Source organism: Desmodus rotundus, chromosome 6 (assembly GCF_022682495.2).
Source record: "Desmodus rotundus isolate HL8 chromosome 6, HLdesRot8A.1, whole genome shotgun sequence".
In the NCBI taxonomy this organism is placed as follows: domain Eukaryota; kingdom Metazoa; phylum Chordata; class Mammalia; order Chiroptera; family Phyllostomidae; genus Desmodus; species Desmodus rotundus.
In genome coordinates, this window is record NC_071392.1 from 153,400,204 (window position 1) to 153,416,395 (window position 16,192).

At 58.6% G+C, this 16,192-nt stretch overlaps 2 protein-coding genes across 2 annotated transcripts in view; both read left to right on the forward strand.

Annotated features, from left to right (window-relative positions):
* The window catches only part of DOCK2 (dedicator of cytokinesis 2), a 355,926-nt gene extending 351,747 nt beyond the window's left edge, over window positions 1–4,179 (forward strand). Inside the window, exons 49-52 of the mRNA XM_024576730.3 lie at window positions 114–285; window positions 1,162–1,282; window positions 2,638–2,780; window positions 3,628–4,179. Of these exons, the coding sequence (XP_024432498.2) occupies window positions 114–285; window positions 1,162–1,282; window positions 2,638–2,780; window positions 3,628–3,690 (499 nt within the window). The 3' untranslated portion in view covers window positions 3,691–4,179. The remainder of the gene's footprint in view (window positions 1–113; window positions 286–1,161; window positions 1,283–2,637; window positions 2,781–3,627) is intronic.
* A 6,716-nt stretch (window positions 4,180–10,895) lies between these two features.
* FOXI1 (forkhead box I1) lies at window positions 10,896–14,353 on the forward strand. The gene is made up of 2 exons (XM_024577125.3): window positions 10,896–11,526; window positions 12,878–14,353. Exons 1-2 carry the CDS (start codon window positions 10,950–10,952, stop codon window positions 13,438–13,440), a joined length of 1,140 nt encoding a protein of 379 aa, XP_024432893.2. The 5' UTR covers window positions 10,896–10,949; the 3' UTR covers window positions 13,441–14,353.
* Window positions 14,354–16,192: the final 1,839 nt, after the last annotated feature.

Below are 16,192 nucleotides of genomic sequence, written 5' to 3' on the forward strand. Positions count from 1 at the left end.
CCACTGATTTCCCTCCTGCCCGGAGGCGGCAGCTCAGTCAGCCCAGGCCCCTGCCAGCCAGTCCTGCTGCCCCTCTAACTGCAGTCCTCATTGCTGTCCCCTTTGCCCTCCAGCTTCGACCTGGAGCTGGCAGCCCCCAAGACCCCGAAGGTAGAGCAGGACGAGCCCATCTCACCGGGGAGCACTCTGCCCGAGGTCAAGCTGCGGAGGTCCAAGAAGAGGGCCAAGAGGAGCAGCGTGGTGTTTGCCGATGAGAAGGCAGCAGCGGAGTCGGACCTGAAGCGGGTGAGCAGGCCCCTTCGCAAACCAACTGCATGCCAGGCACAGTACCCGGGGCTCCGAGCCCCACGTTTGCAGTGAGGTGGGTGCAGCCTGGATACAGCAGAGGTGGGATTTGAACCCAGGCCGCCAGACTCTGGCCTGTGCATTTTCTGCCGTCACATGGGGCTTTGTGAGGCAGGGAGAAGCGCCCGCTTCACCCTCCGGAAAGGACAGCAGCCCTCCAGGTGCTGGGACAGGCGACTCCACCTGTCCTGCCCTCCGTCCCTGGCCCCGGGCCACTATTAACCACTGACACATCAGACCCTGCTAGGTCCCCACAGTGCAGCAGGAGTCTGCCTGGGGATGCGGGCACTGCCCTGACTCAGAGACTGTTCATCTTATTTGATATGAGACTCGGTACTGTTGGGCTGAAATCCAATGTCCCCCCCAAAAGAGGTTTGTTGACAATGTTCTGGGAGTGTGGGAGGGGGAGAGGTGCCAGGTGAAAGGGCAAGGGGCCCACTAGGATGTCTTCCAGTGAGAAAGGATCCCCCACAGACTTCCTCATAGGCCTCAAAGGTGACTCTGGAGTGGGGAGAAGGCTGGGAATAAGATTTCTGTGGTTCACAATTCCAGGGGGCATCGTTCACAGTACCATCTAAATGAAGGTCCCCCCAAAGCCCCAGACACCCCCGCTGACCCGGGAGTTGTACAGTGGGCCACCCTGTGCACTTGTGCCTGGGGGCCAGCAGCATGGAATGGTGCCAAACAGAAGGAACGGGCTAGGCGCTGGGTCCTCAGAAGACTCGCCGAGCAGCCATCACTAACTGTCCAGGTCCCCGGCTGCCTCACACTGAGTCTCTGTGGGGTGTGTGTGTGTGTCTGTGTGTGTGCATCCAGCTGTCCAGGAAGCACGAGTTCATGAGCGACACCAACCTCTCGGAGCACGCGGCCGTCCCGCCCAGGGCATCCGTCCTCTCGCAGATGAGTTTTGCCAGCCAGTCCCTGCCCACCATCCCAGGTATGTGCCCAGCCGCTGCCAGCCTGGCGGGGTGCAGGACGGGGGTCAGTGTGACAAAGGGGGCCAGCACCCTGCAGGCAGAGGGGTCCGCTCAGAGCCACCTTGTGCGCTGAGCTGTCCCCACGCCCATCGAGCTCTGCCAGGAGCTGGGGCGGAGGCTGCTGTCACTGCGCCTCTGGATTCACTGGAAATGCATTTGACACACTGGTAGCCTTGCCTTCTCAGTTTGCCAGGCCTCCCCAGGGGCCAGAAGTTGGTCCCTAGCGTGTCCCTGAGCTCTGTGTCCTTTGGGGACCTGGAAGACTACTTCTGGCACTTACAAAGACTGCTGCCGCATCTGACAGGTGCAGAGTGGGTGCTCCGTGTGTCCCCCTTCACTCATTCAGTTCCACTGAGGGGGTTAGCGGCGCACGGACAATGCTCCCTAATTTACAGAGGGACCTGGAGGCCCCGTGTGCCACGCGGCAGTCTCTAGTGCCTGCCACTCTGTGCCAGGCGGTCTGTGCCAGGGGCGGGCAGGCAGACAGAAGCAAGCAGACAGGTGCTATCCCCAGGACACGGCCGGCGGACCTCAGCGAGGATGCCCACTGCTCCCGAGTGCTGACCAGGGCCCGGCCCTGGGCTAACTTCGACCCCTCATTATGTCATTTAGACCGCAGCACCCAGACCTGAAGCAGGTGACGTCAGTAGCCCCACTGTATGGGCGAGGGCACAGAGGCACTGAGAATGCCCATGTGCTCCCTGTCACCCGCTAGTCACGTGGAGGCTGGGTTCAGATCCAGGTCGGGTGCCCTGGAGCCAGGCCCCTAAGGCTGCCCGCCACACCGGGCAGGGGAGCCCCACAGGGAGGGGTGTCTGGGCACCCGGTGCTATCACTCTGGTCCTCCAAGTGGGCCTCACCACACGCTGGGGGGCTGTGCTCTTACTCCCTGAGGCCGATGTCAAAACCGAGGGTTTGTGTGACTCCAAGCGGGGTCGTGACCACCAGCTGTCCCCACTGGCCCCTGTTTTCAGGGAAAACGAGAAATCCAGTCCTTGGTGTTGGAAGGCGAAGGTCCTGTCCCCTGAGGAAGTCAGGGGCCCTCCCCACTTCAGCCCCCAAGCTGCGGACCCAGAGGCCTGGGGGCGGGGCGCTCACTGTCTGCGGGGGCTGGCAAGCCCCGCCCCCACCTAAGAGGGCAGCCACAGGGCCCCACACAATAGGACACGCCTCCCGCCTGGCTCCTTGGCCTGCTCGCCCCAGATTTCATCCCAGTCCTGTCTCCCATCTGCCTCCCTCAAGTAACCCTTCCCGTCCCTGGGGCAACACCTGTCCTCACCTGGCCGCTCCAGCCTGCTCTCTGCTCTCCTTCCAGGCCTCACATTCTCAGTGGCAGGTGTGCCTGGGACAGACGACAGCGGCTCGTCCTTCCGCCTCAGCCAGACCTTCCTCCCCGGCCTGGAAGGTGACAAGAAGACGCTCAAGCGGAAGAAAGTGAATCAGTTCTTCAAGACGATGGTGAGGACCCCGATGGGTGGAAGGACCGGGCAAGGGTTGGGAGAGGGGGTGGAGAGGAAAGAGGGCAGGGGAGAGGAGGACTGAGGTATGTGGGTGTGTACACCTATGTACACGTGTGTGTGCGTCACCAGTGAGGCAGGGCCAAGCCGGGCCCCAAGGGCCAGACACTGGCCAGCTGCTTCTTGTCCCTGGTCCCTCCTTGGGGGTGGCGGGGACAGAACCCAGCTGGGCTTCAGGCCCTTGGGACTCGGAACCCACAGCTGTCCTTTGCCCACACTGCCTTTGCAGGGCCTGTCAGAGCCACCCAGGCAGCTGTCGGTGGAAGCTGAAGGCGCTTTTTAATAATTTGGGCAGAGTTTTTCTGTTGAATTTATATCATAAAATCCCACTTGTTAAAAGTTCATTTCTAAGCCCTGGCTGTTCACATGCCACCTGCTGTGGCTACTGACCGGTGCTCGCCCAAGTTGAGGAGGGAGCCGTACCCGGGACGCCCAGACGCTATTAAACCAGAGCTCTGCGAGTAGGGCAAGTAGGGCAACGGCAGGCTCATGGCGCGCAGAGTCAGGCCCGTGCCACAGCCCTGCACTCTGCGGGGAGGGCTCTAAGGCCCCAGGCTCGGGAAACGACCTGCCCGAGTTCACTCGGTCCGCGAGGCAGTGAAGCCTGTGCTCTCACCATTGCAAGTAGGGCCCGTTTGGCCCCACTCACGATCTGGGTGGCTCACGCACGCGGGGTTTTGGGCAGGAGGCCAGCCAGGGGCCCGGGAGATCGGGGCTGGGGCGCCCTGCTTGTGTGCATGTGAGAATCTCACCTTGGGCTCCTGCTGTTTCTTCTCTTCTCCCGCCAGCTGGCCAGCAAAGCTTCTGAAGACATCAAGCAGATCCCCGACTTCTCGTCCGCTGACCCGTGACGCCCGCCTGACTGGGGCTGTGCCAGGGGAGCCAGGGGAGGAGTTTCCAGGACAAGAGAGACTGTGGGACGCTAATGCCTAGCAGCTGCCTTTGCTCAGACAGAGGAAACGGGCTGGTCCCGGCCCCGGGACTTCGGTGGGGACAGACCAGCGTGACCGGGGCAGTGACCCAGTCGGTGGTGGGTGAGCACGCTGCATGTGGACTCCCGGAGGCGGAAGGAACCAGCGTGAACGCCCTCTCCGTGCGCGCCCCGCCCCCTCAGCGGCCTCGCACAGCTTTCTCTGACCCAGCTTCTTAGGAAAAGGGAGCTGTGTTTCTAACTCATGTCTTAAGTCCTAGCCCTTCATAGAAAAGCCTTTTAAATATTCTTTTATTTTTGGTTAACAATTTTGTACTTTACATTTTTTAATACAATAGCCAGTCTTTTTTCTAGCTGATCATCTCCAAAGTGTTGCCATTTCTTATTGACAATAAAAAAAAAGGTTTTATGGCTCAAGTTAGTCTTGTTGCACAATTCTGGATTCGAGGAACCCTGAGGCGCAGGGCCCGCCAGGCAGGGGCAGGGCCCGGCTCCAGCCCGTCCTAACGGCAAACTTGCCCACCTATTCCTGCCACCCCCAAGAATCTTCTCCGCGACCCTGGTTTCTTAGGGGCTGCATGCTGGGGCACAGGGACGCGGGGAAAGACCTCCAGAGTCTTCCTCATGTGATCCACTCACTGGACAGCTCCACATGCCCTTCTCCCCTTCTGGTGACAGATGACAAAACCACCCAACCCAATGCTGAGTATTTAGAAAAAGTGAGGGCTGAGGTCCAGCAGACGGGTGGCCCTGCCTTGGGATCTGTCCCCAGGTCAGAGGGGTGGCTTTTCTCAGGCTCCTCAGCTGAGGCCCTAGGGTAGTGAAGAGCTCCTGGGGCCAGGACGAGAGGCTGGGGACAGGGGCCACCTCCATACCTGGGGGGTCCCTGCAGGAGCAGGAGGCTGAGGACTCATTTGGGAAGGAAACTAGTACCGAGTGGGTTTTAAGGGCACAGCAACATGGGGTTCAGAGCTTGGACCCTCAAGAGACCTCGGGGTCGCTGCTCCCCTGGAGCCTCAGTCCCAGGGGACCATCAGAGAAGAGGGGCAATCTGACAACAGCCTGGATTTATGCAGCCCTGACTGTCCCCGGCCCCGTGCTATAGACGTGACAAGAATTAACTTCCTACATCTCGATAGCAGCCCTAGGAGGCAGTAGGACTCTGCCCCAGAGGGAGAGACAGGCACAGAGGCCAGAAGTGACTCAGATCATGCACTTGGTAAGTGGGAAGGCCAGGGTTCGAACCTGGGCCACCTGGTGGGAGCTCAGCTTTGAACCTCTACCTCGGGCTACCTCTTGTGCCCCGGACATCAGAGTCCCCGCAGTAGCCTTTGTTCACCCCGCCACTTCCCCGGGGCCTCCCAAGTCCTCTCACCAAGCCTCAGACCTGTTGCTGGTCCAGCTTCCAATTTCCTCAACAGTTCAAAAGTCCTGTTGTGGATGGGATTGGGGTTTGGTTGCATTGTGGGCTCCCTGAGGTGAGGGATGGCTCCCAGAGGCTGGGCATCTGGCTGGACTCACTCACCAAAGGGACGGGGAAAGTGCAAACGGGCAGAGGAGCGTCCCCAAGCAGCTGAGCAGCTGGACGACCCCACCCCTTCCCAGCCCAGACAAAACACCAGGTTCAAAGACTGCTGCTGTGTCCTGGGAAAGTCTGCTTTAAGCTCTAGAAATTCCATAACTCTGATCTCACTCAGCAGGGCGGTGATAATATTTCCGAGTTTTGTTTTCTGAAAATCATCGGTACCTGTGAGTTTGGCATGAAGTCCGAGGTGTTGTATTAAGTCTGTGCGAGGGCCCTGGGGTCAGTAACACGATGCCGGTGGTAACCGTGGTGACGGGGACGAACAACACTCACACAGCTGCCATTTACTCAGGCATCCTCTCCTGTAGCGCTCACAGCCTAACCCAGAAGGATCCCAACCACACTGACGGGAGAACCCAGGCTTGGGGAGTTTGTGGTGGTCCCTCGTCACCCGGCTACTGGGGGCCAGCTCTGTCCACATCCAGCCTCATGACCTTCATCCACATGTTCACCGTCTGCTTTTGACCTCAGCTCAACGTTGGACTGCGTAGTCCGAGCCCAGTTTGAAAGTCCCTCCCACAGGGCCGACCTTGGCCCCCAGGACCCAGGATGGTGGGGGCCGTGTGTCCAGCACTGCCCTGCCTGTGCCACAGGGTGGGGAGGGGGTCCCTTACGGTGAGCAAGGCCCATCCCAAACCAGCTCGTGACGCCCTGGGAGGGTGCACGTTTGCCTTCAGAGTTCCCAGGGCGAGGATGCCGTGGGGTGGGTGCGGTCAGAGGAAGGGTCTCTTTGTTGTCTTTTTTCTTTCCTGATGTAGGGTTTTCAGGGACCCTGAGAGATTGCTTCCTCCAGTCCTCTCATTCTGCAGAGCTGAATGGCTCCTCCTAGGCCACACAGCTGTGATCAGCAGGACCGGTCTGGAATCAGACCTGCCTGACCCTAAGCCTGGTTTTCTTCGGGTGAATCCCCTCCGCGCCACCCCCTACCCCCGACCGGGGCTCTCTCGCCTTCTCTGTGAGCATCCAGAGGCCCCTTGCTTTTGGCTTTCCCGTCCTCTGCCTTTGAGACAGAGTTCACGTCAGCCCCATTCACAGTTTACTATGATCCAGAGGCCATGCTTCCTCTCCTAGAGGAACAGGCATTTTAGCTTCATCTCTAGTGTGGAGCGGAAGCTTGCTTCCTTCCTTCCCAAGGTTCAGGCTGAAGGAGGAACTGAGAGAAACAAAGGGCCTTCCAAGGCCTCTGAACCCGAGCTGGTCTTGACATCCTAACCTGTCTGCTGCTCCCTCTGAACCTGGGGAGCCTCTGCCTCTGGTCTCCAAGGAAACAGATCCTCAGGCAGTGGCTGAATGCCCTTGCTTTTGGGGGTTGTGCAGAAGTGAGTGCCAATTAAAAAACTATAAGTAAATCAGACTTCGGGGACAGTGCAGCGAGGGCAGGGTCACGAGGTGTGAGCCTCAACACCTGGAACTTCCCCAGCACCCTGCACAGCCTGGAACTGCCACTGTGAAGAGTTCGTGTTTGCTGAATAAATCACAGGGGGAACTATTGCTCAGCATCGCTTCGGAGCATTTCCTGCATCATCCGTCTCCTTCGGTCTTTGCAACAGCCCTTTGAAGGAGGTGACCCTAGTTTTATCTTCATTTTACCGACAAGCAAACCGGGGCTCAGGATTCAACAGCACCAAGACACTCAGAAAATTTACCAGGAAGAGTCACGTTCGAATCCAAATCAGTCCAGCTGCTCCCCTTGGCTGCCTTCTAAGACATTTCACCTCATCGCCAATCCAGTGTCCACTATCTCCAATACCGTGGACTGAGGCGTCTCTCTCCAGGGATGCATCTTCTCCTTGAAGCTGCAGTTCCTCCTGGGAACCTGCCCCTCACAGGGGCTCAGAAACCCTTGCCCAACCTGAAATGTCACCCAGCCTCTGCACCCTGGTCCCTGCTTTTAAAGAGATGACCACCAGAGGGTGCCATTGGCCTATGTTTCTCCAGCCACCAGGTGTACCGTAAGTCGAAAAGCAACCCAGATGCGCCCACAGAGACTTGAGCCTGGGTCCCTGCGGGGCCAGACTTCCCCAGAGCCCACACTCGGGGATGAGGAAGCCAGCCCCGCAGCAGCCCCCAAAATATGGAGACAGCTCCCCTGAACCCTGTCCAGGCAGGACAGGAGGCTCAGTGCTGTGTACAGAGAAATATTTGTCGGCAGTAGCAAGAAAACCTGTGGTTTCTTATCCCTGTTTTACAGATAAGGAAACCGTGATACAGAGAGTTTAAGCTGGAAGCCAACTCGGCCCAAGTCCCCCGACCCCCTATCCCGGCCTATCTCCCCCCTGTCAGGCTCCCGGAAACCCTGGGGCTCCGCAGGAATCTGTGTTTTATGTGCGGAAAAGAGAGGAGCCCAAGAAGCCAAGCCTCTGTCCAAGGGGAATGGGGGACAGGCCGGCCCTCTTCCCCCACTCCTCGCCCCACCTGGAAGAAGTTTCCTCCCCAGGTCAGAGCACACGGCAAAACGCCGGCTGGGGGATGGCAGGCTGCTCCTGCCCAGAGCCACCGCCCTGTCAGCGCCTGTCCCCTGGGGTCCAGCACTTGTCCTGGTCAGCCTTGTCCTCATCTGTTTCATGGGCTCCACACTTCCCACATCCCAGCACTTTCCCCCAACGTCCACAGGTAGGTTCCACGTGCTGCCCCACTTCACAGATGAGCAAACGGAGGCCTCGCGGGCTCAGAAACATGGCCAGGCCTCCTGGGCTAGGCTTGGCTTGCTCGGACCTCCAGGGGAAAGAGCCAGGGCCCGGGTGCGACAGGGAGGCTCGGGCGAGCACTCCTCAAAACACACTTCTAAGAAAGGAGACCCCAGGAATAGGCACGGTGGAACAGGGGGTTGGAAGCCAGGCCCTGACCCGGATTAGCCGTGGACGTGTTATGTGACTCAGGGCCTCCCTGACTATTAGCGGCCGGCAGCGGGGCCTGGCTGTCCCATTGGTGTCAGCAGGCCCCGAGGGACCCTCCCTGCTGCCTTCTTTCACTGTAACCCCACCTCCCACACCTCCCCTGCCCACCAGCTGCTGAAGGGGACCATGAACGTGAGCACTCAGGGACGATTATTCCCATCAAACGTGTATTAACTGTCCCACAATAACCAATAGCTACCTAGCGCGCCTCTGTGCTCCGTGTGAAATGATGTACATGGACGACACCGGCTCCCTCGGTGACCACGTGGGTCACGTGGAATCATTCCCGTTTTCACCTGAGAAAACAGGCCGAGAAAAGTTAAATCAGGTGAGAAGCTTTACTGTCATTCAACAGCAAAGTCAGGATTTGAACCCAGGTCCCCTGAATCTCTACTCTATTGCCTCTTGCTAGGCTTTTGCACTGAATCCCCAAAAGCAAATTACCTGCTTTTCTCTAATTATTGAAATCAGAAACTGTGGAAAAACAATGATAACAAAAACCACATCCGATTCTCCATGCAGAAATCCTAACTGACAGCTTGGTGTTTTTATGTACATATTTCACACGTATGCATGAACATATGTAATTTACCCACCCCTGGCCAGTTATGGCATTTTGCAGTCTGTTTCTCTGAGTAGTATTATTAGAACATAAGCATCTCTCCATATCAGTAAGTATCCTACCGTCCATTTTTCATTGCCGCATAATATTACATCACCTGGACGCTATGAGGTTTATTTAGCCAATCCCCTACGGTTGGACGCTCGGGTCAGTTAGAATTTGGTAGAGCAATGAATAGCGCTGTGGTGGGCCACCCTGTAGCTAATGCTGCTCTGTTTAATTCTGTAGGAGGAGCGATCGGAAGTGGAGAGGAAGGCTTTGGTCTGTATTGGCCGCTCTTTAAAAAGACAACAGCAAGCCAGGCCGAGTAGAAACCTTGTAGACAAAAATGCGGCCTCTTTGATTTACTCTTGGGAAAGAACGTGCCATTGGGCCCTCTCAGAGCCACCGTGTGCTGTTCCACAGTGGGGACAGGGGGTGCCTCAGGGTCTGGGAGTACCCCTCACACCCAAATCACCCTCTGGGGACCATGATGCTGCTGAGGAACTTCGTGCTGGACGCTGCAGCTTTGCCCATTTCCCGATGCAGCAGAGTCAGCATCCCTGGGAGGCACCTCCCGCTGGGACCGTGTGACCTCCTTTGGTCTCCAAGGCTATGGGGGTCTGGGGGAAGTGAGAGGAAGTGGAAGGAAGGAAGAAAGTATATGGGAAGGAAGTAGAGCTATCAGAGCAGGAGGGAGGCAGTGACCAGAGGGGCTGGCAGGGACTTTCTTCCAATTTGCTGACCCCAGAGAGAAGTCTCTGGCTGCTACTAATGCCAGGTCAGGGGGCAGCTGCCTACCCTCTGAGAAGGGGGCCACTGCCCACTCCCCAAGCTGAGGGCCTGCCCTGGGACGAGGGCAGGCTGGGAAAAGTCATGTCCAAGCTACAGAAGGAGGACGGGGCCTGAAGACAGGGTGCCTGGGCACAGAGCAGGAGAAGCGGGAGGCTGGAGTTGTGGAGCCTGAGGCAGAGATGGGCCCGGGAGAGGCAGGTGGGGGCGCTGGTGCCGAGGGGTGGAGGGCACACCTCCTGGCCCAGCTCCCAGGGCCCTCTGCAAGCTGGAACATGAAAGGACTTGGATCAGATAAGGAACCAAGAGCCTGCCCGGCCCGTAGCCAAAAAGAAGCTTGGATGGTACAGGTTTCACTCATTCGTCCCCAAGGTCCAGTTCACAATCTCTTCCTCTGGTCACTTTCATGACCTGTCCACAGCCCATTCTCTGCCTGGCTGCAGCATGTGTGTGTGCTTGTGTGCACATGTGCGCCTGTATGTGTGTATATGTGTGCATGTGTGTTCTGCACGCACGTGCGTGTGGCAGGATGTCATCTACATAACTGGCGGCCCTTCTCCTCCCTGCTCTCCTGATGCTCCAGAACCAGATTCTTTCCTGGAAACTCCAGAAAACGTGTCTTCACTTCAAAAGACCCCAAAATGTGGCTCCTGACAAAGTGTCTTGTCCAGTCTGGGGGAAGGGCCGAGAGTGAGGGGTCTGGTGGGAAAGCAGACAGGGTCCGAGTGATGGGGAAGGGGACGCAGAGGAAATGCAAGACAGAGAAAGGGACCGGGGGAAAAGAGGCCAAAGATGAGCAGTGATGGCAGGGAAAGTAGGGAAGCAGAATGAGAAGCAGAAGCCCTCAGACAGCGAGTGCGGGCAGGGAAGGAAGAAGGAAGGGCAGTGGAACACCGAGGAGGGCAGGAGAGAGGAAAGGGGGCCGAAAGGGTAGGCAGGCATGAGAGGGTGAGAAGGGGAAAGGGAGAAAAATGGGAGATACTAGAGGAGAGAAAAGGGGGCGAAGAGGATGAGAGAGAACAGGAGGTGGACAGGGAAACAGGAAACATATGAGAAGAGGCAGGTCCGAGCATGTCATTAGCGGGACCTGATGCCGCCAACAGGGAGGTTCCCGTCCTGTGGGCACGGTGGCTGCAGGAGGGCGGGGGGGCGGGTCCACCGTCCCAGGTGGCCGCCCCTGGGTGGGGCCAAGCCCTCAGGGGTATAAATGTAAGCCTGGGACCTGCAGAGCACCTGCAGGGACAGCTTTCGGAGCAGGTGCCAGGCAGGTGTCTGCGCAGAGTCCAGCAGAGTCCAGCCCCACCATGAGCTCCTTCGATCCCCCAGGGTCCTCGCCCCCACTGGGCAACCCGCAGTTCCCCAGCATCGGCCAGGAGCCCCCCGAGATGAACCTTTACTATGAGAGCGTCTTCCACCCACAGGGCATGCCTGGCCCTCAGCGGAACCCCTCCTTTGAGGGGGGCAGCGAGTACGGGGCCGCCGCCAACCCCTACGTCTGGTACAACGGGCAGTCTATGGCCCCGCAGCCGTACGGGCCGAACCCCAACCCCAGCCCCTACCTGCCGCAGGCCTATGGGGTGCAGAGGCAGATGCTTCCCGGCGTGTCTGGCATGGGGGGTGGCGAGTTGGGCTGGCTGCCCATGCCGTCCCAGGAGGAGCTGATGAAGCTGGTGCGGCCCCCCTATTCCTACTCGGCCCTCATCGCCATGGCCATCCACGGGGCGCCCGAGAAGCGCCTCACGCTCAGCCAGATCTACCAGTACGTGGCTGACAACTTCCCCTTCTACAACAAGAGCAAGGCTGGCTGGCAGAACTCCATCCGCCACAACCTGTCTCTCAACGACTGCTTCAAGAAGGTGCCCCGTGACGAGGACGACCCAGGTACGGGGGGCCGGGGGCGCGGGGCGGGGAGGCGCTCTCTCAGCAAGCCACTGGGGGGCACCCACGGAAGCCTCCCTCGGTGCCTGCCCCTTTCCAGAAAGTCCTGAATTGCACCGCGCCTCCCGAAACCGGAGGGCGGCCGGCGTGGGGGTGGGAGGGGGCGTCAGCTGTGAAGGAGAACATTCCATCCTGGCTGAGCCTCAGTTTCCCTGTCTGAACAACAGGGACGCTACCAGCGCCTCTTCCAGAGGCCTGCGGCGGGGTGGAGATAGTGTGTGTGAGGGTTTGGCGCTCCCACGCGCTCCGCAGCCTGCAGAGAAGAAGTCCTGGGGGGGATGAGAGATTGGACGAAAAGCCCAAGGGGGTCCCTGGGAAGAGACGGGGCGTTTGTTGGACAGACGATAGGAGACACGTTACGCAGCTGCCCCAGCTCCATCACCTCCTTTAAAGCACCGCTGCAGGGTAGCTTGCGGGACAGCCGTTCTGCACGAAGGGAAAAGCGCAGGTGGGGGGACGCAGAAGGGGCTGTGCTGGAATGGGAGCCGAGCGGAGGTCTCTCTAAGCCGGACCGGGGACCTTTCCCTGTGAAGGGTGAGTTTCTACAACACGGAGATGTGCGCAGAGTCGTAAACACGCCCGTCTCCGCTTTGCAGAAGTGAAGTCCGCCGGGTTCCCCCCCAGGAAGCCAAGGTCTGGTGCACGCGGACCCAGCTCCGCCTACCGCGCAGGCGGCAAGGGACTCTCTGTCCCTTCACAGCCACTAGCTGGCCTTACCCTCAGGCCGAGAGATAGAGAGGGGCAGGCAGAGGTCAGGCCTTAGCTCAGCCTCGGACCTCCAGCCTACACCGCGTGTTTGCCCTGCCCGTCAGCCGGAGGGAGGAGGGAGAGCGCCCACTTCTCAGACTGGGAAACTCAGGCTCGCCGAGGTCCCCCAGTCCGGGAGGAGCAAAGCCGGACCTGAGTCCTTCTTTGGACTCCACGCCGGAGACTTTCAGGGAGCCCCAGTTTTGTCCCGAGTTTTCTTTCACCTCGGCGATGGAAGCACCTGGGTCTCTCCATCCCACCCCACCCCCACGCCAGCCTTGAACTTCTTCTAAGGCGACCAGCTTCAGGACTCATGCCTCTCTCCCTCTTTCTAGTGCGAGGGCGCGCTCACATGAAGATGGGTAGGCTGTGGGTGGGGCTGGTTCGCGGCTCTTCTCCATTTCCCCATCTCTGACTTGGGCTCACCGTCTTTGTGGGTGCCTCGCCTTAGTTTTCAGGCCTCGTGGTCTGGTCGTCCTGATGCGGAGACACAGAAGCTGAGCATTTTGTCTGTCTCTCTACTCACCTCTCCCTGCTTTTGCACCAGGCAAAGGGAACTACTGGACCCTGGACCCCAACTGTGAGAAGATGTTCGACAACGGGAATTTCCGCAGGAAGAGGAAGAGGAAGTCGGATGGGTCCTCCACCCCGAGCTCCTCGGTCTCGGAGAAGACAGACGGCACCAAGACAGCAGACGCCCAGGATGCCCTGAAAACCACCTCACCAGGCGCCACCAGCCCCCCAGAGCAGCAGCCGTCCACAGCTCCGTCCAGCACCCCGTGCCTCAGTGGCTTCTTCTCCACCATGACCACCTATGTGAATGGGCCGAGCGCCATGAGCCGCCCGGTGGTCCCACCAGGTCTGGGCCCTGAGTCTGCTGACAAGATGGGGCCGAACCCGGTGAATTTCAGCACTTACACCCCACTCACCAACCTTGGCAGCCATGTGGGCCCCTTCACCAACCAGGGGGTGGGGGCTGAGTGGGCCAACCCTGAGCCCACCAACACTCTGGGCTACGGAGGTTCTGCCCTCAGCCAGGTCAGCCCTCCTTTCTATCACAGTGCCAACACAAACAACGTCTTCTACCCCAGGGAGGACTCCGATGTCTGAAATGGAGCCCTCCTGAGCCAGGGGGGCGTGCCAAGGCCCTCCTGGCCAGCATCCCTGCTGTCCATACCTCTAAACTGACCCAACAGACACAGGATGCTCAGAGATCTCTACCCTGTTTCTAGAAGGTGATGTAAACCTTGTTTGTCCTATATACCTGAGCACACTCCCACCAACTTTGCAATGGAAATGCTGGTGCTAGGTTAACAGTAACTGTGGCAGCTATTCGTTGAGCACCTAGTATGTGCTGGGAGCTGTACTAGGCTCTTGGAAGGTATGGCTACACTTACTATGTACAGTTACCGTATGGGGTTCATGTGAACTTCCTCCTTTAACAGATGAGAAAACTGGGGCTTTAGAAAGTTAAGTAACTCTCCCAGGGCCACACAAACTAGGAAGTGGCAGAGAGAGCCAGGAGTACCTCCAGTGCCCCCTGGCCATCCCTCAAAGCTCAGCCCAGCCCTGGGCACATCTGGTCTGGGTCTAAGTTACTCTGTGGCCCCCACCTTCCCTGCAGACATCCCTCTTGCAAGGAGGGAAACTGAAGCTGTGCTCCCACAGGACAGCATGTCCAGCCTCTCCCCACAGAGGGGCATCGCTTCCCCAGCTCCAGAGACCTCGAGCAGGAAAGGGACAGTAGTGGTGCACCCCAAGTCCCCCACCCCAGGGCTACCCTGCAAAACCTTGTATAGAGCAGCTTCTTGGGTGCGTGTCATGGACCAGTGAGCGGGAGGTGGCTGAGTCCAAGAGAAACAAGGCCGAACAGGCACTTCTGTTTTCATAGCCTGGGAGAGGTGACTGCCTGGGAGACGGGACCACCACCTGCTCCCGCCGCCCACGGGTCTGGGAGGGATTTTTCTTGCTTTTATATGTATTTTTGCATGCCTGCCCTCTTGTCATAGCATACCCTGGGAAGTGTGGGGTTTTGTTTTCTTATTTTCTTTTTAAATAAAGCAAATCAAGAAAAAACTACACGTATCTCTTCCTTGTGAGTTTCCCTGTTTCTGAGCTGCTGGCCAACTCAACCTGGGGCCAAGTGCAGCCTGGAGTTGCCGGCTTTCGGGACAGCAGGCAGAGAAAGAATGGGTCCAAGGCTCTTCCCCACCTTCACGCTGGCATGGAGACAGGACGAAGCCCCCATGGAAAAGAGGGGAGCTTGCAGGCATGGGGCAGGTGCGTGGAAGGAGCCCATCCACACTGAGCACAAACTACGGCCCGGTGTTCACAGCTCATGCCGCCCTCACAGCTGTGCTGTGACCCCCCAGTGGCCCCTTGAAGGGATGGGGCTACCCCATTATTCAGACGGGAAAGCTGAGGGCAATGTGCCTGAAGTCCCCAGCCAGATCTTGCGACGCTGGCACCTCATCACACCAGACGTGGCTGATCCTGGCAGCAACGGCAACCGCACCATTGAGTCCAGTTCATGGAGGGCCGTGGGCAGGTGCTGGGGCGAGGGCCATGCGGTGGGAGCTCTTTTGTCCTCACAACAGCCCCCAAGTGTGTGCATGGGAGATACACTGGGGTGCCTGGCACAGTGCACGCTGAGAATTGTGCATGGAAGCTGGAGGTTTTCTGGTGGGAGTCCCCTCCTCAGATGTGCAGATAGAAGGCTCAAGCCAGGGCCCCCTGACCGCCTGCATAGGCCATGCCAAGCTGCCCCCGCGGTCTCTGGAGGGCTCTGTGCCCCAGAGTAATGCAGAGGGGAGGTGGCCGAAACCAGCAACAGTAATGATGATGCCAGCGGCAGCCACTGCAGGCTTGCCATGTGCCAGGCCCTGCGTTAGGACTTGGCCTGCCCTGCTGGACTTAATCCTCAAAACAGTCCAATGCAATCAATATTATTGTCCCCATCTCACAGGAGAGAAAACTGAGGCCCAGAGAAGGAGAGTATGTAACTCGATGAAAGAGACACAGCGAGGATTCCAACAGATTGGCTGAGCACTGGGGAGACAGGGACTGACCACAGGGCAGCGAAATCGGGGAAACTGGGAAGTGAAATGTGGGCCTCCCTGGAGCCCCCACGGCTCCTTTCCTGGGGAATCCCTTTCCACAGGGAGCCAGGGTCTCCCAGCCGGAGAGGTGGATATGGGGGTGGCCAAGGGAGGTAAAGGGAAGGGACAGTGTCAGTTAATAGCCTCAGAAAACTTGAAATAGGCTGGCGCCTTGCCGTATAGAAAGAAACCCTGAGTCCGGGAAGGGAGGGGACTCCACAGTGTCGCCAGGGAAATGAGGTCATAGGCAGAGTTAACATATAGGCCCCTGAAGCTTTTTGTCCCACTAGATCCCACTGCCACCAAATTTGCCCAAACTGCAGTCCTACAATTTCTGTCGATAACATCACTGCCAGCTCCTCAGGCTCCCTCCTTCGCCATAGGAGGCCTGCCATGGGTGCTGACTGGGCAAGGGACTGGGTGTGAGGGGTCCCGAGGAGGCGCCAGCCTCCCTGGGTGGGAGATGGCCATTTAGAACCAAGGTCCCCAACACCATTCTTCGGCAGCCTGAAGTTCACGGGCACAGCTGTAAAAGGAACGTCTGCAGGGCTCTGACCACACAAAGACCCTGCCAGTGCTCGTCTGTGATGCGCAGGGAGTTCCTGGTAGCTGCGCCAGCAGCTCCCGGAAGGGGAGGTGCATGAGGCACCTGGTCCCACGGCTGAAGGGCAGGACCCAGCTCCGGAAGGGGGCCTCCCTGGTCAGCTTCCACCAGCTGGCCTGGACCCTTCTGTGGTTCTGTTCCCCTGAGAAGAAATGAGGGC

Excerpts from the sequence above, each read along its gene's own strand:
- FOXI1 (XM_024577125.3), top strand. The coding sequence starts at position 10,950 with ATGAGCTCCTTCGATCCCCCAGGGTCCTCGCCCCCACTGGGCAACCCG. Across the intron at positions 11,527-12,877 it reads CCGTGACGAGGACGACCCAG|GCAAAGGGAACTACTGGACC; the intron begins GTACGGGGGGCC and ends CTTTTGCACCAG.